At 51.3% G+C, this 22,203-nt stretch overlaps 1 protein-coding gene across 2 annotated transcripts in view; it reads left to right on the top strand.

Annotated features, from left to right (window-relative positions):
• The first annotated feature begins 1,328 nt into the window (after positions 1–1,328).
• Positions 1,329–22,203, top strand: part of PLCG2 (phospholipase C gamma 2) — a 144,543-nt gene continuing 123,668 nt past the window's right edge. For both annotated transcript variants that reach the window (XM_057712774.1, XM_057712775.1), the window contains exons 1-2: positions 1,329–1,441; positions 6,736–6,974. In XM_057712774.1, coding sequence (XP_057568757.1) covers positions 6,782–6,974 — 193 coding nt within the window. In that variant the 5' untranslated portion in view covers positions 1,329–1,441; positions 6,736–6,781. The remainder of the gene's footprint in view (positions 1,442–6,735; positions 6,975–22,203) is intronic.

The following is a 22,203-nucleotide window of genomic DNA, read 5'->3' as shown; positions in this document are numbered from 1 at the left end:
GAGTTTAGGAGCCAAGGCTTCCCACAGTGGTTTCCAAAGCTGATTATTGCACTTAGTTTCATTTTATCAGTGAGAGATTTAACACACTTCCCTATGCATGTGGATTTTGTAATAATAAATTCTACACATATATGGTTGTACCAGTACATCATGTACATTAGATAACATGTACCAAAATAGAAATGATAAAAGGATTGATGGAAAGAAATCTAAATTGAAGTTCTTTAAAAAAAAAAAAGGCAAAGAAATTTAACGCAAATTCAGCCATCATTCCTGGGGAATTGGCCCCATGATTCCAAGTGGTTTCAGAGGTTTCTTTAAAAACTGGTGCAGTAAGTGATCTTGTAGGGAATAGCATCTAGTAATACTCCAGAGCTAGGAGCAGTGAAAGAAATGAGTCCAGATTGCCTAAAGTCAGCAAATGAGCCCTGTGGCTTTTAGATATATTTTCAGCCACAGCAACATTCATAGATTTAAAAAATGCTGTAACTCAAGCAGCCTATGAGTAGAACTGACATGTCCTGACAGCTCTATAGGTGACTGGAAACCTGGCTACAGTCACAAGGGACTGTAAGTCAAAGATGCATATGAAAGGTTTGAATAAAATTGCTTCATGAAACCGGAAAATGGGAAAAAGTAATATTTCTCTTTAAGAATATATTACATCATACAATATGTGACTTGAGATCGACTTGGTGTAGCTAAATGAATCAACTATATACCATCACTAGGCATTCGACCACGTCATATATATGCTTAGAAGTTTATAAAGTGAGCTATAAACAAACAAACAAACACCAAACTTCTTATTGGGAAAATGAGAGATCAAGTCCCTAGTATTTTACATTCCATACAACAGACTTTTGGGGCCGGCACTGTTTTGATTCCGTCTGACAGATGAGGAAGCTGAGCTGAGGGTACTTGTGACTTGTCCCAGGTAGTAAGAGGTGGTCTGACGCCAGCGCATCCTCCGTGACAATTTCAAATTAGGGCCATGAACGGCCAGTTCCCGGTGATTAGGGGGGAGATATATTAAATGCATGCAAAACACGTGTGTGCAGTAGGCGCTTCATAAATGCTAGTCTACTTGGAAGTTTTCTCTCCACCTTGCAAGTAACCAGGGGCTGGTCGACCCGCTTCCGCTGCCTCGGTTTCTTCCTGGGCGCGCGGAGGCGGGGGTCCCAGGCCCGGCCCGCCCCCAGGGAGGACGCGGCGCGGGGGTGCCCGGAGCTGCGGGCGCGCTGGGCCCGCCTCGGGGCCGGCGGCGGGGCGGGCCGGGGCGCAGGAGGCGGCCCCCGAGGAGTCACGTGGCGCGCGGCCGAAGCAGAAGTAGCAGCGCCCGCGTCGGAGGGCGTGTGCGGCAGGGAGTGCCCGGAGCCCGGACGGCGGGCGGCTGCGCGCGGGACCCCGGAGCCGGGACCCGCAGCGGGGGCGCGGCCAGGTGAGCGGCTCGGCGGGGCGGGAGCGCACGCGCGCGCCGGGGGCCCGCGCTCGGGGGGCGGCGTCCGGGGGGACGGGCGCCCCGGGGCGCAGCTGGTGCCGGCAGGGGTGGGGCGCGCCGTCGGGGCCCCCTCCCGGTGTGCCCGGGGCGGGGACGGCGGGGGTCAGGTCCCTGCCGCCGGCCACTTCCTCCCCCTAGGCCGGCGCCACTTCGTCGGTTGGTGCCCTGGGGCAGCCCGGCTTTGAATGGGAAGCCGGAGGAAGCGGCGCGGCTTGCGGTCGGGGGTTCGTGCGAGCGCTGGCGTTGGCGTTCTAGGCTCCGGTGGCCGCGGGGTTCCGCGTGGGGTCGGGCGTGTTTCCTGGCCACTTCTGTGCCCGGGCCGGCCCCTGGCACTTCCCGGTATTACACAGGTGTTTGCGGGTGGGTGGCGAGCGATACCACGGAGGGCGCAGCCCTTCGCCCTGAGAAAGAGAGTTTTCGGGGGATTCGTGATTCCCTCTCCGCACCCTCCCCCCCAATCGTGTGCATAATTACGTGCTTCTGTGCGTTTTCCTGGTTATGTTTGGAATCCCGAAGAGGTCTGTCTTTACCCCCATGGAGGAAGAAAGCGAGGGAAAGATGTGTCCCGTTTGGACTGGGGGTGGGGTGGGGGCCTGGGAGGGGCTCGTTTAGCACCCTGATCTTAAACTAGAGTAAGAAAGTATGCAGGGGGGGTGGCACGCGCCTGGGAAACAGGTGGCCTTGTCAGTCAACGTAATTAGAATGTCAATTCCAGCTGTGTAACCTTAGGCATGTTGAAGTATCTCTGAGCCTCAGTTTCTTCCCCTGAATATTTGGGCCACCCAGGTCGTCTTCCCAAGGCTTTGTGGAGAAGTGGGGCTTACCTGCCACTTCTTGACCCTCTGCTTAAGGGCCCTGCGTGGGGACTCGGGCCGTCATCCTTAGCTACAGTCTTGCAGGGAGTCTTTACTAATTTAGGGGTCCCTGGCTGCCGCAGGCAGTTACTGCTGTTACAGAGATATGAGTACCACGTGTGTACCAGCTCGGGCGATACTGCAGGTTTCCTTGATGCTGAACATTGCTAATGATGCTGCAGCCCTCCCCCTCCCTCCACCTGGAGCCTGTGAAACTCCTCTGAAAGAGGCAAAGCCAGGATCCCCATAAATAGCCCTTTGGCTGAGTGGAGTTGGTGGAAAATTGCCGGTGAAAAAAGTTGAAGACACTAAAAACACAAAGCGGAGAAGCTCATCCATTACATTCGCATTTAAATCAGTCACAAGTCAGGTCAGACCATTTACCTTCTCCCACCCTCCAAAAGTAACCACTCCTCGCGGGTTTATAATTATAAATATAATCACATTTTTTACTTATTAGTATGCAACTTTTATCATCTGCCTCATGGATCTTTCCAGATCCACTTACTTGTAAATCTTCCTCATTCTTTCCAGTAGCTACTGAGCATTATTTAACATATCCCATCATTTAAGGGACTCCCCGCTGCCCCCCCTACACCCCATTCATGAGCAGTTGAATTTTTTCCTGTTTTTTTTTCTTTCTCTCTTTCTATTACAGATGATGCTTTTGTGAATATTTTTGTGCATGTTTCTGCACAGTGCTGGGATCAAAGCCTATGTGTGATTTACATTTTAATAGATGCTCGCAGATTACTGGAAAAAAAAAAAGTCGAACTAACGCACATTCCCACCTGCCATGGCTGACCCTGCCATGCTGAGCCTGCCTGTTCCGCCAATGAAAGTATGTCTCACCCTGTTGCTGCTGGATGGGTGTGAGATGCAGCAGTCACATCCCTAGTGCCGTAGGAGGGGCTGTTACCTCTCAGGGATGTGACTGTGCTGAAATCTAACAGAATTGTTTTGTGGGATTTTGTATGAAATCCTGTACTGCTCTTCCATGTGCAGAGAGCATTGAAGAGAAGAAAACTCTCCTGGTTCTGGGTACTTGTATCCTAGAAATTTATTTTTTATTAAAAAAATTTTTTTTATTGGAGTATAGTTGATTTAAAATGTTGCTAGTTTCTGCTCTATAGCAAAGTGAATCAGTTCTGCATATACATATATTCACTCTTTTTTAGATTCTTCTCCCATATAAGACATTACAGAATATTGAATAGAGTTCTCTGTGCTGTACAAGTAGGTCCTTATTAGTCAACTACTTTATATATAGCAGTGTGTATATGTCAATCCCAATCTTCCAGTTTATCCCTTCCCCCTGGAAACCATAAGTTTGTTTTCTACATCTGTGACTCTATTTCTGTTTTGTAAATAAGTTAATTTGTACCATTTTTTTTAGATTCCATGTATAAGCAATATCATATGATATTTGTCTTTCCCAGAAGTTTATTTCAAAGAGAAGGACGTGAAAAGTAGAATCTTGTTAAATCTCAGCCACATTTGTATTTATACCATAAGTCATTTTATAAAGTTACCCAGGGAGGATGAGAAACAGGAACAAGAAAGGGATTTCAAGGCTATTTCTTTCCTTTTTTTTTTTTTTTGAAAGCAGAAGCAAAATAAAAATTGCCTGTGAAGGCTAGTGCCCTCCTCCAGGGTCAAGGCCTGGGACACCTCCTTGCCTTAGTTGCTGAAGTGTTGAACTCTGGAGGCCTGAGTTGGGAGCTGGTGGATTTTGGTGGTTGACTCCAAGGATCTTGTGGCCATGAGGATGTCTTCCCAGTTCTTGGGGAAGGACATAAGATACTTGATGTTTATGGTTGAACCAATCCACTGGGCTTCTGAGTGGGATGTAGTCAGAATCCCAGGAAGGTTAAATCCAAGGCCCTCCCAGAGTCGGAAAGAACTGAGGGCCCTGGTGCTTCCTTGTTGGCTGGTTTAAGTGGCGGTGTTGTGAGGGGGGTGTGTGTTTCCTATTTGTGCCCTGCTACACGTGGGCCTTGAGCCCTGGGAGTGGGGAACTCAGGAGGTGCATGGCTGGGACCTGGTCCAAATCCTGGTTCTGACATTTTCCAGCTGTGTGACCTTGGACAAGTCCTCTGACTTCTCTGCCAAGTTAGTTACCGTCTGGCCGGATTCTGCCACCGGATTCTGGATTCCAGAAGGCAGGTGCTGAAGGAGCAGGGACAGGGGATTCAATCCGCAGTTCTGATCGTGGTGTCGCCACGTGTCTGCATGACCTTGATCACGTGATTTCATCTCCCTAGACTTGAGTTTTCATCTCCAGTATTTCTCACTGAGATACATGAGACAAACCAGATATGGCAGGTGCAGACCAGGGGAGGGCCAACAAACAGCTAGTTTACCAGTGCCTGGCCTCGGGCACCCTGTTCATCCCCTGAGCTGGATTCGAGGGCAGTGAGGAGGGAGGCTCAGGTCAGGCAGAGTTCTTTCCACACCCAGTAGTACTGCTGCCCGGTCTTTGCTTAAGCCTGTTCCTCTGCCTGGAACACTGTTCCCTCCCGTTTCAGCTCTTGTAAAGCTTGGATTCAGACGCCGTCTTCCCCCAGAGTCTTCCTCTGAGCACTGTCAGTTCCCAGCCTCACCTTAGACTACGCTGGGGACCCCTTCCTGCTGCTCCCTCGATCCCCGCAGCCCCACGTCTCTGCTACTGCAGAATCACTGAGCAGCTGTCAGGTCTGTTTCCAAATGGGCAGAGAGCAGATTAACTCATGACTTTATTGCTAGGCTATCAGCGCAGCTGTGGAGGTGCCTTTGGCTGTGGGTGTGAGGTAGAGGGAGGAGGGGGCAAAGGACAGGGCCTGGGCGGCTCCCCCCGCCCCTCATTTGCATACGAGCCCACACTCCATGCCTGTTGTAAAGTTGACCCTTGATTAATGCCTTGACCAGCTGGCTGATTAATATTATCAGAGGCCCTGCTAGATGTCAGGCGCTGTACATACATCGTGGCATCTAGTTCTTCCAGAGCCCTCAAGGATGGTATTGTTATCCCTATTATACAGCTGGGGAGACTGAGGCCCTGATTTTGAGCGACTGGCAAAGAGGCTGCGGGGAGGCCCAGACAGCCCTGGCTGAACACTGACTTCTCTACAGAGTAACAGCTGTGGGAGCCAAAAGGGGTTTGGGGGAGGGGAGGAGATAAGAAAGATACAGGGAACAGTGGATGGTGACGGTAGCAGGGGCTAAATCTCAGGAGCACTGACTTTGCATCTCTGTTTTTAAGGGCCGAGGTATATTATCTGGTTTAATCCTTTACCAGAACCTTTGGAGGTTCTTTAGTCTGTCATTTTCCGCTTTACGAGGGTGGAAGTTCAGCCTGGGGGTGTAAGTGACTTGGGGTGGGGTCTGCAGTCTGCAAGCCCTCAGTTGGGTCCCCTCTGAGTGAGTCTTTGGGCCTTTGGGAGGGGGGATGGGGGGAGGGTTTGTGCAGAGCAGGGGCTCAGGGAGTGACATGAGCTCCCTCTTAAAGCATCCTTTCGGTTCCTGGTGTGAGAGTTGACGGTAGAGGCTGGGGCGGAAGCCGGGAGACAGTTGGCAGGCCATCAGAATGACCCAAGTATAAGATCCTGAGAGCAACCAGTGAAGCAGGGAGGCTGAATGGATTCTGGGGGATTGGATGTGGGTGTGAGAGAAGCCGGACAGGGAACGCTCTGAGATTTGTGTCCCAGACACATCTCTGGGAAACGCTGACTGTGCAGGAGGATGGGGGTGACGAAGGACGCCCATGGGATGCTGAGCCGCACACCAGCTGCTTTGCTGGTGGCTTCCTAACTGTCCTGGTGAAACTGGGGCTCACAGAGGTCAGGCAGCCTGCCCAGGGCCACATGGTCAGCGGGAACCTACACCAGGATTTGAATGTGAGCCTGCTGGGCCCTGCTGTTTTCTGCCCTTTTTGCCCCATTTCCATGGACACGTTCAGGAGGTGGTTTTTTTTTTTTTTTTTCCCCTGCTCCCAGCTTCACTCAGGAAGTAAAGGGATGGTTAGAAATCTCTAGGCAGGGTGTCGGGGGTGGGGACAGGTGCCAGTCTGGGCTGCTTTGGCTATTCAGATGTTCCACAGCATCAAAGTGTGTGGGGAAGGAGGGGTGACGGCCAGGCTAGGGTGATTTGGTTATTCAAAGCCAGGCTAACGGTTGGGTCACTGAGGTCAGGGGCTCCACCCACACCTCACTCCCATTTAAACCTCTGTGTGTCCTGCCTGGGCTCTCTGAGAGGCCAGCGATTCCCTGCCACTAGAACCTTCTCCCCAAACCCATCCCGATGGGCATGAGACAGGATTTTGGCCCTTGAAGTCTGAGCCCTGTTAATCAAATCCCACTCAGTTAACTAAAACCAGCTCCCACCTTTATTCCGCCCTTCCAGCCTCCTCGTCCCCTCGCTGCGTGCCTCCTCCCCGGGGAGGGTGACCATGAGCACCATGATCAACGTGGACGCCCTTCCGGAGTACGAGAGGAGTCAGATCAAGAGGGCCCTGGAGCTGGGCACGGTGATGACTGTGTTCAGCTTCCGCAAGTCCACGCCGGAGCGGAGGACGGTCCAGGTGATCATGGAGACGCGGCAGGTGGCCTGGAGCAAGACGGCCGACAAGATCGAGGGCTTCCGTGAGTACCTTCTCGCCCATCGGCCCGCATCGGCGGTCACGGCAATTGTTGTTGGTTTCCATTTTCTTCTGAAAATGAAAGTGGGGCCGCTTCGTCTGGGTCTCTGATGGGGTTTGGAGCAGGTGGGGCAGGTTAGCCAGGAAAGCGCTGCTGAGGGAACAGAAGCCCGCGTGGGCCAACTTGGAAATGACATCCAGACAGCTCACCTGGGCTGGCAAGGGCTGGGCTCCCTGTCTCACAGCATCACGGACCATTTGGTTCGCGTTGATGGTCAAGGCGTCGGCCCTCTTGAGGGCTAACTGGCAGAGCTTGTGGAAACTCATAGCTTGGTAGCCAAGTGCCTGCTGTGTCTAACTGCAAACAACAGAGCAAGAGGTCTGTGCTTTAGCTCCAGGTGGGCAGAGTGCATCACGGAATGTTCTGTAGCCCTCAAGTGAAGTTCTGGTCCAGGTGGAGGGGTCTTCTTTTCCCCTTTGCATTGGGCAGTTGGCTCAGTTGCTAGTTTCTCAGACTGTTTTTAACAAACAGAGTCAGGAGACTTAAGCAATTTTCAGTTGCAGAGACGTGCTTTAATTTGAATTTTTTGTCGGCTACTTTTTAATTGAGAAATTAAAATGTACGCTTGGGGGAAAATCAGACAATTCATAAAGGTTTCCTCCCCAGCCCACCCCATGCTCCAAGGCAAGCTCATTACCAAGTTCTTTGGTCTTTCAAAAGTATTCTGTGCTCGTGCGATGTGTGTTGTGTTTTTTACACGAATGCATACCCACTGTGTACACTTCTGCACTCTGATTTCTTTTTTTAGTTTAACAGTTATCTTAGAGATGGCTTCTTATCAGCATATTAATCAGCCTTTTTCTTTCATGGCCATATAGCATTCTGGCTGCAGTGTAACAGTTTAACCCCTAGAGATGGACATTTGGGGTTTTTCCAGTCTTTGGCTATTAGCTGTAGTGACTAAACTTGGATTCTTTGTTTTGGGTAACAGTTTTATTGAGATGTAATCCAGATATCATATAATTCATCCGTTTAAAGTGAACCATTCACTATATTCACAGATACATGCAGCCACCACCACAAACAATTTTAGAACATTTCATCCCCCCAAAAAGATGCACTTTAGCCATCAGTCTCTCTCTCATCCCTGTGGCCTGCCCTAAGCAACCATTAATCTCCTTTCTGTCTCTCTAGATTTCTCTGTTCTGGGCATTTCCTATAAATGGAATCCGATAACATGTGGCCTTTTGTGACCAACTTATTTAATGTTTTCAAGGTTCATCCATGTTGTGGTGTGTCTCAGTACTTTATTCCTTCCTGCGGCTGAGTAATATTCCATTACGTGGATATTCCACGATTTGCTGGTCCATTCATTTGTTGATGGACCTTTGGGTTGTTTGCATTTTCTGGCTGTGAGGAATCCTGCTGCTGTGAGCATTCATGAATGGTTTTTTGTGTGGCTGTGTGTTTTCATTTCTCTTGGGTATATGCCTAGGAGTAGAATTGCTCCTAGGTCAATATGGTAACTTTGTCAGTCATCTTAGGAACTGCCAGACTGTTTTGCACGGGGTCGCACCATTTTACATTCCCACCAGCTGTGTGAGAGGGTTATCCTGGCATTATTCTTTCATGCACAGGTATTGGGTTTATCTGAGGGCCAAGTTCCTATGTGTGTTATTTCTGAGTTAAAGGGTACAGGGGATTTTAACTTTAAAGGACAGTTGGGCAACATCCCGCAGAGGCCCACGAGGTGTTGATGGTACCTCCTGTTCCCCACAGCCTCATCCATGGGTTTCTGCACGTGGCCGTTCACAGGTGGACTCTGATAGCTCGGCGTAGTTCTTCACTTGATTTCTTTTATCACAAGTGAGATTAAGTAGCTCTCCAGAAGGTTCTCCTGGCTTTGGAGCCGAGCAGGCCTCCAGTGGCACAGAGCCAGAGGCCCTGCTTTGAAAGTGCCCGTGTCTGGGGGCAGCCAACTCTCCTCCCAGTTTTGTTTGCATTGGCCACACTCGACCGCCCAGGTGGCCCAGAAACCTGCTGCGGCTGGGGCGGGGGTGGGGGCCTGCAGGGGAAGAACAGCACCGCGGGTAAATACAGCTGGCAGACACTGAGAGAGGGTGGCTGGTCCCTTCTCTTCTCGGCCTGCGGGTCCCAAGCCTGGCTGAATGTCGGAAACACCTGGGGCGGGTGGGGGGCATTTAAGGGTAGAGGCTGCTGGACCTTTCTCCTGAAGGTTCTGATGGGTGTGAGACAGGATTTTGGCTCCTGAAATCCACACTTGATGGTTCTTCCCACTCATTAAGTAAGAGCAGTTCCTCCTCCTCCTTGGAGTGGCTGAGGATGGGTGTCATTCACCAGGTTGGTTGGGATTTGGTATTTTAATAAGCTCCCCAGGTGATCCTGGTAGCTAGCCAGGTTTGGTGGGTACCGCTCTAGAGACTCCCCTCCCTCCCTCTATCTTTCCATCAGTCCATCCTTCCATCAGTCCATCCATACTTCCTTCCTTCCTCCCATCCTTCCTTCCTCCCTCCCATCCTTCTTTCCTCCTATCCTTCCATCCTTCCTCCTGTCCTTCCTTCCTTTCCTCCTCCCATCCTTCCTTTCCTTCCTTTCACCCATCCTTCTTTTCATCCATCCATCTATATTTGAATGCCTGCTCTCCCAGGCACTATTCTAGGTACTGAAGGTACAGCAGGAATTAAGTTAGACTCCAGTCCTCATGGAGCCTGCGTTGTCTGATTAGGTATAAGCAGCGCGGAGCTTGACTTCCAGCACCGTTTGATGAGCTTTGCTTTGTGACCGCAGGCAAGTTACATCCACTTTCTGAGATCTAGTTCTCTTATCTGCAGAACGGGAATAATATTGGTGTCCACGCCCAGGGTTACGGTTGGGAATGCATAAATGAGTCGATACATCAGAGGGCTGGACACGGTGTACAGCACAGGGTGAGCCCTGGACCAGTGGGCACGGCTGCTGCTGTTTTGTGTTGTTGTGGATAAGTGGCTTCCAGCTTGTCCGGGGCAGCAGAGTCTTGCTTAGGCATTTGGACTTTTTCTGGAGAGCAGTAGGGACCCACCGAAGGGTTTTCAGAAGAGGGCTGATGTGAACACGTTTGCATTTTTGAACGTGTGCTGGCAAGCCTGTGTAAGATGGCCATGTCAGTGGTGTTTGTAAAGTGACAGAGGAGCCAATTTTGGAGTAAAGAGCTTAGAGAAGGTGCTCCCCTGATCACTTAGAACAGGACTTTGGGCCCTGGGTGGGGACTGTCAGCACTGCGTCTCCAGCCTCCTGTCCCGGGGAGGCTTCCCCGCAGCTGTAGTATTGCTTCCAGGGTTCTAGTTAGCGGGTGCCCCCAGGTTACTGTGGGGTCTGCCAGGGGCAGGCAGACAGGAGGGATTATGAACTTGTGGTTCTGGGGTCCTTGGCAAGTAGCCGGTCACATTTGGGTGGTGTCACAACGGCCGTTGCAGGCCTGGGTGAAGGTAGACACCCATGGGTCCCACTGTCTAAAGCAGTGAGTGGTTCTCAGCTGGGGCAACCCCATGCCCACCCATTCAGGGGCATTTGGCAATGCCTGGAGATATTTTTAGTTGTGATTATTTGGGGTGGGGGTTGCTTCTGGCGTCTGGTGGGTTGAGGACAGGCCCTTACAATGCACAGGACAGGCCCTTCCCCGCCCCCCCCCCCCCCCCCCCCCCAGATTATCCAGTGTAAAATGTCAGTGGTGCCAAGGTTAAGAAATCCTGATCTAAAGTCACGCGTTTGCTTTGCTTAGAACCATAAAATGTTACCGGGTATGTTAGGGTTTCTCTTTGGACACGGTCATGACGGAGCTATTTCATGTGTTCAGCCCATATTTGCCATCATGTTGGGTGCTAGATTCTGCTAAGAGAGAGGAGGAAGGATGGAGTCCCTGGAAGGGACAGATGCAGCAGCTGAGCATTGCAGGCCGGGCATTGCAGGATCGTGTGGTTGGTACCACCGTGTGGGTCTGCGCTGGGTATTGGGCGAGGAAGGCAGGTTCTCGTCCCTCTGCATGTGGGGGGAGGGAGATAGGGAATGGGGGGAGGCCTCATAGCAGAGGAGCTGCTTGCGTGGAGAGTTGAGGGAGGGGCTTGCGAAGTGGCCAGCGGGAGACCGCCCTGAAGTGGGGTTGGTAGATGCCAGTGAATGCAAATGAGTAAATGTGTTTGTTAGACGTTTGGGCAGGGCTCAGCGGGGTGGTTCTTCTACTCTTTGTGGCCTGGACTGAGGTGATACTCAACTGGCATGTCACCTGGTCTGGAAGGTTCCAGAGTCTTCACTCCCATGTCTGGTGCTGTGGTGGTGATGGCTGGAAGCTTGGGCTCAGCTGGAAATGTTTGCTGAGCACCTACCATGTGGCAGTCCCATTGGAGTTGGTGCCTGCTGTACGCCCTGGGTGCGGGTTCCAAGAGTCACGGGCCGAAGCTGCAGGGCTTCTTATGACCTAGCCTGAGAAGTCCCAGAAGGTCACCTGCTCAGCTCGCCAAGACCAGTCAGGTTCAAAACATGGGGAATCTCCTCTTGGAGAGGGCGAGCCGTGCATGTCCGGAGTGGGAGAAAGTCGACAGCGGCCACCTTGCAGCCAAGTGACCATGAGAACACCTGGACTCTGTATCCAGGCATGTAGCTCACATCCCCGCTCCACCACCTATGAGATGCTGCGTGATCCGAGGCAGGTTGTTTGACCTCTCTGTGCCTTAGTTTCCCTGTTGGTCAAGTGAGCTGATAGTAGTCCCTCTCAGTATGATAAGGGTGAGAATCAAATGGGTTTTATTTTATGTACATATTTTAATGGGCGGGAGTCCCAGGGCCTGGCTTCCAGTAAAGAAGGTGATCTCCAGCCAGACACTCACCTCCTGGCCGTCATGCTCTCGTTCGCTTTCCAAGGCTGATGGGCAAGGTGGTGCCTAGACCCCTGCCTGCACTGGCTCCTGAGAATCTCTGGATGTGGGGAGGGAGCTGCCTCTCTGGTTTTCCTTTGCTTCCAGGGGCACCAGCTGAGCAGACTTGAGCTAGAAAGGAGCCCATGTGGGGGCCTTTCTGAGTTGAACTCTTGGGGTCCTCTTGCATCTTGTCCATTTGGGAGGGTGGCCTGGAAAGTGTCTCGGGAGCTGACGTGGTGCCACCTGTTTGCGGAGCGTGGATGGGGCTGGTTGTGCGATGAGCTGGCTTTGAGGGCATGGACCACGTCCATCTCGACTGAATGGGCCTTTATCTTCAAGTTTTCACTTTCGCTTACGCATGTTTTCTCCGTCTGCTTGTTTTTGGCAAGGGGTGGCTGCCTGTGAATGAGGGATTCTCACAAACAGGAGCTGTTCTGTTTACCTGGTAGTAGGTTCTTGGCTTGCCTGCCTAATAATAAATAATGATGACGACGATGGTGGTGTTATTGTTGGTGATGATGCGAACCGCCTCTGAGTGCTCTCTGTGTACCAGTCCCTGTGTACGCGCATCACGTGTAACCGCTCTTTAAATCCTCACAGTGGCCCTGTGGAGCAGGAAGCAGGAGTCATCCCCACTTTATTTGCGAGGAAACTGAGTCCTGGGGAGACTAGGTGAGATGCCCAAAGCTGCACAGCCAGGTAGGGGCAGAACTACAGTTTGCACTTGTTCTGCCTGCTTTTGGAGTCTCAGGTCTTCTGCTCTGTGTGGCTGTCTCCTCTCCATCTCTGATCTCAGAGATGTTTCCATTCTGTATGGGACAGAGAAGCACCCTGCTGGGGACCCAAGAATGACAGCTTCATTCAGACTTTGTTACGACAGGAGGGACGGTACGAGTTTCTTATTAGTGCAGAAAACACACTCTGCCGGATGCTGAGATGACAAGGGAAGGAGACTCAAGAGGTGCCTGCTTAGCGGGAAGCCAGATGTGCCTGTGGGAGACCACACAGTGGGGACGGGCTTGTACTGGATCTTGGCTTCTTCTGAAATCCAACCTTGGACTTCTTATCCATTAAAAAAAAAATAGTGTTTTGCAGAGTTCTTATTTTAACAAATGATGGAGATACAGATTTTTTCCCCCCCCCACTGGCATCTTCCATCTAAGAAGGCATCCATTGTCTGAAAGTGGTTCCCAAGCTCTGTCAGTCAAATGTCCCATCAGAAATAAGATTCCCCCAGTGTGTACAAGCCTCCGGTCAGCTTTGGTGTGGAGGGTGGTTTAGATGGGTCTCCTGATACACTTTTTCCATTATAGATGTGCAGTTATGGTAAACAAGAGCACAGACTCTGGGGCCTGAGTGCCTGGGGTCAAATCCCAGCCCTGCCTCTTAGTGGGAGGGTGACCTTGGACCACTCATGTTGCCTCTTTGTGCCTCATTTCCACATCTGTAACGGGATAATAAAAGAGCCTGTCTCCTAAGGCTTTTGTGAGGATTAAATGAAGTAATACATGTAACCTGCTTTCAGCAGTGCTGGGCACAGAGGTGGTAGGTGCTCAAGTACCTGCTGCTCTTGTCAGCATCAGACATGAAGGGAAATGGCTTCGTGGAAAGGATGACATGAATATGAGAACTTGCATTTATGTAATGAAATCACTGTTTCTTTCCTGCACCCAAATGGGTTGTCCTGCCCCTCTTCCAGGGTACGGATTCCCCACGGGGGAGCCTGCTGGTGTGAGGAATAGAACTGTTGGTTTTGTTCCTGACATTGATACAGACCGGCTTGTGTGCTGGTCGGTTGAGAAATTGGTTTCTGTGGGTATTCAAGGGTTGTCTTCTGTCCTGGCCGACCATCACTAGATGTGCTTAGAATTCAGCCCTTTGTTGACTTCGCAGATAGAGGACTTGGTGTGTGTCGGGTATGATGCTTGTCACTGAGGACAGGGTGGTGAAGGACAGAGGAGCTTACAGTGTCACAGGAAAGACAGAAAAAGCCAGACGAACCAGTCATTTTGGATTGTGTTGGATGCTAGGAAAGGAAGAAGCAGGGCACCATGACAAAGAGTGACCAGTAACGAGCACTGTTTTAGGAAGGCAGGTGTCGGGGAAGCATCCCCATGGAGGTGACATTTGAGCTGAGACTTGAAAGGTGGTAAGGGAGCCATGGGAAGCTCTAGAGGGAGAGCGTTCTGGGCAGAGGGCACAGCAATAAAGCTTCTGTATTAGCTGGGGTAGACTAACAGCAGTGACAAATGATTTCTTGATCTGATGCAAGTTTCTCACTCAAGTCCTGATCCAGAGGGATTGGGGGGTGGGCTCTGCTGTCTGGTGGCACCACTGTCCCCTAAGGCACCTGAGGCCACTGCAGGATCCTCTGTCCAGCCAGCGTGTGGGGGAAGAGGAAGAATGGAGGATGGCTTAGGAGGTTTTAGGGGTCACTTCTGAAACCCATGTGCCTCTTCCCTCCCATCTACCATTCACCAGAGCTCGGCACGTGACTGGCTGCAAAGGATGCTGGGAAACGTGGCCCAGTTGTGTGCCAGGAAGAACGGGAAATGAGCTTGGTGGGTGTCCCCCAGGCTCTTCCACGCCCCCTGATTTCAGAAGATGCAGAGGTGGCTGTAGGAGCCCCACTGGTGGCTAGAGAATAGCATCATTGTGGGGATTTAGGGGTCCTTGCAGGAATTCGGGAAGATGCACAGCCTTGCCACTGGGCTTCCTGGGAAGGGGAGGTGGTGGCACTGAGGACTGTCCCATCCTATCTGTGACAAGAGCCACTGGTGGTGATGTCTCTTCATAGATGGATCTCCTCAGCCCTCTTAGGTTTCCTCATAGCTGTGGCTGGACCCTCCCCCAAAGCTCTCCACCTTGACTGTGTTGTCCCATCAACAAAGGCTTTGGGTCCCAGCCTCCCGACGATGGGCGCCCGAGAGAGGCCTCTAATTGGCTGGGTCTTCTGAGCCAGTGCACAGGGATGGGCTGCCTTTGAGACCGGTGTCCTTTCCGGTCAGCTTTGGTGTGGAGGGTGGGTTAGATGGGTCTCCTGATAGAGAACGTGGTCTGCCTCCTTCAGGGCTTCTGGGCAGAGGTGGGTCCCTGTTATGGGTGAATTGTGTCCCCTTTCCAAATTCATGTGTTGAAGCCCTAACCCCCAGGACCTCAGCATGTGACCTTATTTGGAAATAGGGTCACTGCAGATGTAATTAGTTAAGATGAGGTCATACTGGCACAGAGCAGGCCCCTAATCCCATACGACTGGTGTCCTTAAAAGAAGAGGACACACACACACGCACACACACAGAAGAGGATACCTCTGTAAGCTCGGGAGCCCTGAGCATCACTGGAAGCTGGAAGGGAGTTGGGGAACCGATTTCCCCTCACAGCCACAGAGGGAACCTACCCTGCCAACTCCTTGATATGAACTGTGAGACAATACATTTCTGTTGTAGAAGCCACCCAGTTGGGGGTATTTTGCTACAGCAGCCCTAACAAACGAACACACTCCCGTTTAAAAGGGGCCCGAAGGGCAGGGGTGTGAGCCCAGCGATGGATGTATCCATGTGGCTGCAGATGTTATGGACAAGCTGGAGTTTGTCATAAAGGAATCTAAGAGCCCTTGCTTTGTTCCAGGTGTCATCTCATTTCCTGGCTGCATTGTCTTGAGGCTGTGAGGGCATGAGAGGCAGTGTTGTGTGCTGGTTAGGCGTGGGGATTAGAGCCAGCCTGCTTGGGTTTGAATCCTGACTCTGGGGCTTGGGCAAGAGACTTCCCTCACTGTGCCTGTTTCCTCACCTGTCGAATGGGAAGAATGGTAGTACCCACCTTGTAGGGCCTTCGGGAGGACCAGATGAGCTCCTGAAGGTAAATCACTTAGGAAGGTAAGGGAAGCGCCTTGTGAGGTTTTCTCTTGTTACCATGGATCACGTTTCTCTCCCGTCTCCCGGAAGAACATCCCTTGAATTCTCTCCTCCAAGTAACCAGGCCTCCCCTTTGGAGGACCCTGTGCGTGTCTGGTTAGCTGTGGTTCATCCAGTTCTCTGTGCTCCCATGGCTGTGGGGGTGTGGACAGGAGTCTCTCTTGGGCTGGCTTTTGGGAATCTAGGTGTCCCAGCCCAGAAGTCCATCTGGCCACTGGGGAGGAGAGGACAGGAGAGAGGGGCAGCTGGGGCATGGTCACATCTGCTCCAGGAAGCCAGAGGGCCGGCACAGGGAGCATCTGTGCGGTGATGCCAAGCCCCGGGAGGCAGATGTGTGCCCGTTTCGTGTGATTAGAGGCTCCCGAACAGTGGGTGCGGGTTGGATCTCTGAGGTCTGACGAGGGGAGGGAGCTGCTAAAAGGCATCCCCTGGTGAATCCTTTAGGGAAGAAAATAATCTCCCTCCCCCTCCACCCTCCCCTCCTCACCCCACCCCCACCCTGTGTATCTTAGCTGTAAGCGAACATTTTCCCATATCAGGCAGGCAAAGGGACACGTGTTGTCTTGGAAGAGACCTAAGTTCTGTGCGTCTTGAAGCTGAAGCCAGAAATCTTGGTGTCACCTTTTCCTGCCCCCTGGCAGTGCCTGATCTGGAGCCAGGCCCTTGGTGGCTGTCACCCCAAGCTGTGAGCTCTGGGAGGCAGGGACCCCTGGGTTCTGCTCACCAGGGAGAATCCCAGCCTCTGGCCCACACCTGACCTGCAGTGGTGCTTCCCAGAGACGCCATCAGCAGACGAACCCGGGAAAGGACCCTGCTTCCCTCTCAGCCTCTGTCCCCCTCTCCCTCCCCAGAGGTGGCAGTGTATGGTGTTAAGATAGGGCAGCACTGTGATAACTTCGTTAACCGCACATGATGGCTCTGGCCTAGGCCTGTGTTGCCTCAGTTTTCTCATCTGTGAGGTGGGTAACGGCTGGGCTACCCTGTAGGATGGTAGTGAGGGTTACATCTGTAAGTGCATCTGACATGCATGTTATGTACCGACAGAGCTTGTCTCATTTGTGTGTGCTTGGGGCCACTGGAGGGGGCCTCGATGTAGCCCACCTGTGTGGAGGCTGGCCCCTTCTGATGTAAGTGGGTAGGGGTCCTCCAGGGTTAAGGTCCCTAGGGTTTAAGCCTGGGTGTGGGCAGGCAGCTAGCTCCTTGCCTTTCTCCTTCTGCAAGTCTGGGGAGGCCTGGACTTGGAGGAGGGGTGTCCACAGGGCAGTGGTGACGTTTGGTAACCAGAATGGGTGCTGATGCCAGTTTAGAGCAGGAGGGCCTCGTCCACGCTCCCGGCACAGTAGGCAAAAGCTGTAAGGTGCTTTCCTCTTACACGAGATGTGCCGCCGGCCACGGGTGGGAGTGAGTTTTGGGGGGTGAAGTGTCTGTGTGTGAAGGATTCTGTTCTGAGAAAGGAAAGCGTGGGGACTTGCTGATCTGTAGAATGGAAACTAGCAGAGTTAGCATCAGCACAGCAGAGTGGGGAGAGACACAGCAGGAGGAGGCCTGCAGGGCTCACAGGGCGAGAGACAACCTCAGCACTGGGGGTCCAGCCGGGGTCTTCCTGCTTCAGCGTCTCTCGCTGATTGGATTTCACCAGCCCGGCCACTCCTGGCGTGCTGCCAGCCTCTGCTGGTGGGAGCAGGGACCCGGCCGGGGGAGGACCGAGGTCCCTGGGGAGGCGAGCAGGGCCTGAGCCAGGGTGGGCGATGGTGACGGGTGTAGCGATTTCCTGTTGAAGGCAGCTCCCAGGGAGGCTCCTCTGAACTGGTTTTATGTCCCCTAATTACATGCCTCTTATTATTTTCTCTTGGAAGAAGTAACATGTATCCATTACTAGAAAGATTTTTAACTCTAACCTGTGAGGATTACAAACTCTTCGCCCCACCACCCAGAGGGATGTGTGTTCACCCTTGGTGTAACCCTTCCTGAGTTTTTTTTTTTTTTTTTTTGCAAGACAGATCCATTTTTACAAAACGTAATCCTTTCATGACGCTTTTTAGTAATGTGCCTTTTTCATTTTGTACTATATTGTGACCACCTTCTTTTTATGAAGTTTTTTTTTAAGCTCTTTATTGGAATATAATTGCTTTACAGCTTTTGAGGTACACCAAAGTGAATCAGCTGTATTTATTCATATATCCCCATATCCCCTCCCTCCTGCGACTCCCCCCCCCCACCCTACCTGTCCTGGCCCTCTAAGGCATCAACCCATCATCGAGTTGATCTCCCTTTGTTATACAGCAACTTCCCACAAGCTGTCTATTTTACAGTTGGTAGTGTATATATGTCTATGCTACTCTCTCACTTCGTCCCAGCTTCCCCTTCGTCACCTGCCCCCCCAACCCTGTGTCCTCCAGTCCATTCTATGAGTTATGTTTTAAAATTAATTAATTTATTGGCTGCATTGGGTCTTCGTTGCTGCACACAGGCTTTCTCTAGTTGCCGCGAGCAGGGGCTACTCTTCATTGTGGTGTACGGGCTCCTTGTTGTGGTGGCTTCTCTAGTTGTGGAGCACTGGCTTTAGGTGTGTGGGCTTCAGTAGTTGCAGCACACGGGCTCAATAGTTGTGGCTCACAAGCTCTAAAGCACAGGCTCAATAGTTGTGGCACACGGGCTTAGTTGCTCCGCGGCATGTGGGATCTTCCTGGACCAGGGATCGAACCCACGTCCCCTGCATTGGCAGGCGGATTCTTAACCACTGCACCACCAGGGGAGTCCCTATGAGTTATTAAAAATGTTGAGATTGGTGTAGAGACAAAGATGACAGACGTTCCTGTACTTAAAAGCGTGTCCTCTAGGGTCTGATGGCCTCGATTCAGATCTTGGCTCTGTCGCTGACTATGTTTGTGTCCCTGGACAAGATTTGTAGCTTCTCATTTCCCATCTGTAAAATGGGGTAATGGTAATGCCTCCCTCATCGCGTTCTCATGAGGATTACGAGAGCTGACTGTGTAGCACACGTCGGGAGAGGGCCTCACAAATAGCCCACAGCACTCAGTAAGAGCCGCTGCTATTAGCACTACCACTACTTTTTTTTTTTTCTTTTTTGGCCGTACCACACAGCCTGTAGGATCTTAGTTCCCCAAGCAGGGATCGAATCCATACCCCCTGCAATGGAGACATGGAGTCCTCAGTGGTGGACCAGTGGGGTATTCCCTACTGCTACTGCTGTTATTATTTTTTATATAGTCTGTGGTCGGCAAAAGAACCACCCCGCTCCCCCACCAGGTATTCACAGCCTAATCCTCAGGACCTGTGCCTCTGTCATCCTGTGTCGCAAGGAGCTCTCTGCAGTTGTGATTAAGTTAAGGATTTCGAGATGAGATTCTCCTGGCTTATCTGGGTGGGCCTGATGTCACCACCAGGGACCTTATGAGTGAAAGGCAGGGAGGAGGGTTAGAGTCAGAGGAGGAGATGTGATGACAGAAGCAGAGGTCAGAGTGATGAAATCAAGGCTTTGAAGGTAGAAGGGGCCACGAGCCAAGGGATGCAGGCAGCCTGCAGAAGCTGGAAAAGGCAGGGAAATGGATTCTCCCCCGGAGCCCCCAGGAGGAAGGGCGCCCTGCTGACACCCCGAGTGTGGCTCAGTGAGACCCAGATTTGACTTCCAGTTCTGGGGGTCAGAAGATAATAAATGGTGGCACTACGTGTGTGGGAATTTGCTACATAGCAGCAATAGGAAATGAATGCACCCTCCTAACCAATGCAGACACATCATAATATTTCCTTTGGATCGTTTTTGTTTGTTTTGAAGAAATAAAATTACATTCAGGTCCTCATGTATACGCCTCCTTCCCCAGAGAAACCAGTATCATGCTTCGATAATTGTCATTCCCATGCATAATTTTTATGTTTATTTCAAAAATTTGAGTCTGCAGTCAGTACAGTATATGGTTTGTGAGGTGTCCTCATTCTGTCAGTAGCTTTGTCGGAACTGCCCTTAGCTGTGCTCCTCCGAGTCCACCCTGATAGGTGCACCTGCCCTGCAGCGTATGCATGTTGTTTCCAGTGGTCCGCATCCTTCCGTTGCACGTGTGTGCCTTCCGTTTTGTTTTATTATTTTACTTATTAATTTCCTAAAACTGGATTTTTGAAAGTAAATTTAATTATTTATTTATTGGCTGCGTTGGGTGTTCCTCTAGTTGTGGAGAGCAGGGGCTACTCTTCGTTGCGACGTGTGGGTTTCCCATTGCCGTGGCTTCTCGTATTGCAGAGCACGGGCTCTAGGCGTGTGGGCTTCAGTAGTCGCACATACGGGCTCAGTAGTTACGGCTCACAGGCTCTAGAACGCAGGCTCAATAGTTGTGGACACGGGCTTCGTTGCTCTGTGGCATGTGGTATCTTCCTGGGGTAGGGGTCGAAGCTGTGTCCCCTGCATCGGCAGGCGGATTCTTAACCACCGCACCACCTAGGAAGTCCTGGGAGGCAGATGCTTAACAACTGTGCCACCTAGGAAGTCCCCCCTGTTCTATTTGAAATAGAACACATTGTACAGTATGCTTTTTAGTTGATGCAGTGCTGTCCCAACAAACGTTTGCTTCCCATGGGCAGTGTCCAGTCTTACTTTCACTTTCCTGGGATCTGGCATGGCCATCTGGGTGCTTACTATAGGGCAAATGAGTGAGGACACTCTGAAAAGGTTAGCGTGGAGCATGTGGGCATGAACGTGGACCATTGGGGATGCTCTTCCTGGCTTGAGTCTAGAACCATACATTCTAACTATTACGTCTGCTTTGCGGGGACAGAGAACCATTTTTTGAAGGGGGTAGCTCATCCTAGTTTCCGTAGTAAATGTTCAAGGTCACTTGGATGCGGTGGGTGAGGTGTGGCACAGATTTTCCATCACTTCAAGATTGAATACCTTGGCCCCTGGGTGTCCCTACTTAGTGAATCTTTTCACGGAGCCCTGGAAATGCCTCCTCCCTTCTTAGCTATCCGCTTGAGCCCCTCTGCCTGCCATTTGGCTGCCAGATACCCACTAAGAGGAGTTGGTGGGGGGTCTGGAACTGGGAGGCACTGCTGACATCAGGACAGGAACATCCTGCAGGCGTAGTAATTACTGCAGTTATTGGGCACGTGCATGAGTCAGCATTGCGCTGGCTCTTATTAGCACATACGTAGCCAGGTGATCGTGTGTGTGGGTACTCACGTATAGCCTCCAGTCATCACAATAAGCCTGTGAGTTATGCCCTATTCCTGGTGAGTTAGGGGAGTTCAGTGAGTTAGGCAAGTCAACCAAAGGCTACCAAAGCTTTTAGAGGAACTAATAAGGTCAGATTTCCCCCATCACTCTGTGCTATGAAAACGTATAGGTTGAGAGAGTGAAAAGAAACGCCACAGACTGGGAGAAAATGTTTGCACAACATGACTAATAAAGGGCTTGTATCCAAAACATACAGAGAGTCCCTAAAACTCAACAGTACGAAAACAAACAATCCAATTAAACAATGGGCAAGAGAGCTGAACAGAGACCTCACTTGCTCTTTCTCCCATCCCACCACACCGCCCACCCACCTGCCTCTCATTCTGCTGTGGCCAAACTAGGCTACTTCTGGACCAGCCCTGTCTAAATGTAATAGAACGAGAACCACCAGCACCAGGCACGTGCATAGTTTCAAATATTCTAGTCACCACAGTAAAAGGAGGTGACATTAATAATATATTTTATGAAACTCAGCATATCCAAAGTATTATTTCAACATGTACACAGCATAATTAGTAATGAGATTTTTACGTTCTTGTTTTTGGTCCGAGTCTTCAAAATCCAGTGTGTCTTTTATACCTACGGAACACCTCAATTTAGACCAGTTCAGTTCCGAGTGCTCACCAGCTGTATCTGGCCGGTAGCTACTGTATTGGACCGTGCAGGTGTAGAATGTACCTCCTTCCTCTTTTTGCCTTACCTTCTCCCTTTGTCATCCCCATATTCTTTCCCAAGCAACACGGATGTTCTCCACCTGGCAGCTGCTGTGATGACCGTGAAGGCAAATCTGTCCCGCTTCATGAGGTCCAATGGCTTTATTTTCCCAGAGCGACTGAAATTGTGGAATTGCGCATGCCTGCTGGCTCTGCCGTCTGCCTGGGCATCGGTTCTAGATTTAGGTGTGACACCTGATCCTGGGGCCTGAGCATCTGGTTCCAGCTGTGCTTCTGCAGGTTATTCGGTAATCCCAGTGGAACTTTCTCCTGGGAGTGGCCTGCATCCCAGGTGGCACTGGTCAGCTTGCAGACTGGAGGACATGTGTGTGTGTGCCTTTCTCCTCTTGCTGCCAGTTGACCAGTCTTCTCTGTCACTTCTGTCCTGACTTTAGAGAGAGTGTATCTCATGCCCAGTTACCACTGCCCAGAGCACAAGTTGAAGTCTTT

The sequence above is a fragment of the Hippopotamus amphibius genome, chromosome 16, assembly GCF_030028045.1.
Source record: "Hippopotamus amphibius kiboko isolate mHipAmp2 chromosome 16, mHipAmp2.hap2, whole genome shotgun sequence".
Classification (NCBI taxonomy): Eukaryota; Metazoa; Chordata; class Mammalia; order Artiodactyla; family Hippopotamidae; genus Hippopotamus; species Hippopotamus amphibius.
This window is presented reverse-complemented; position numbering and strand designations above follow the sequence as displayed.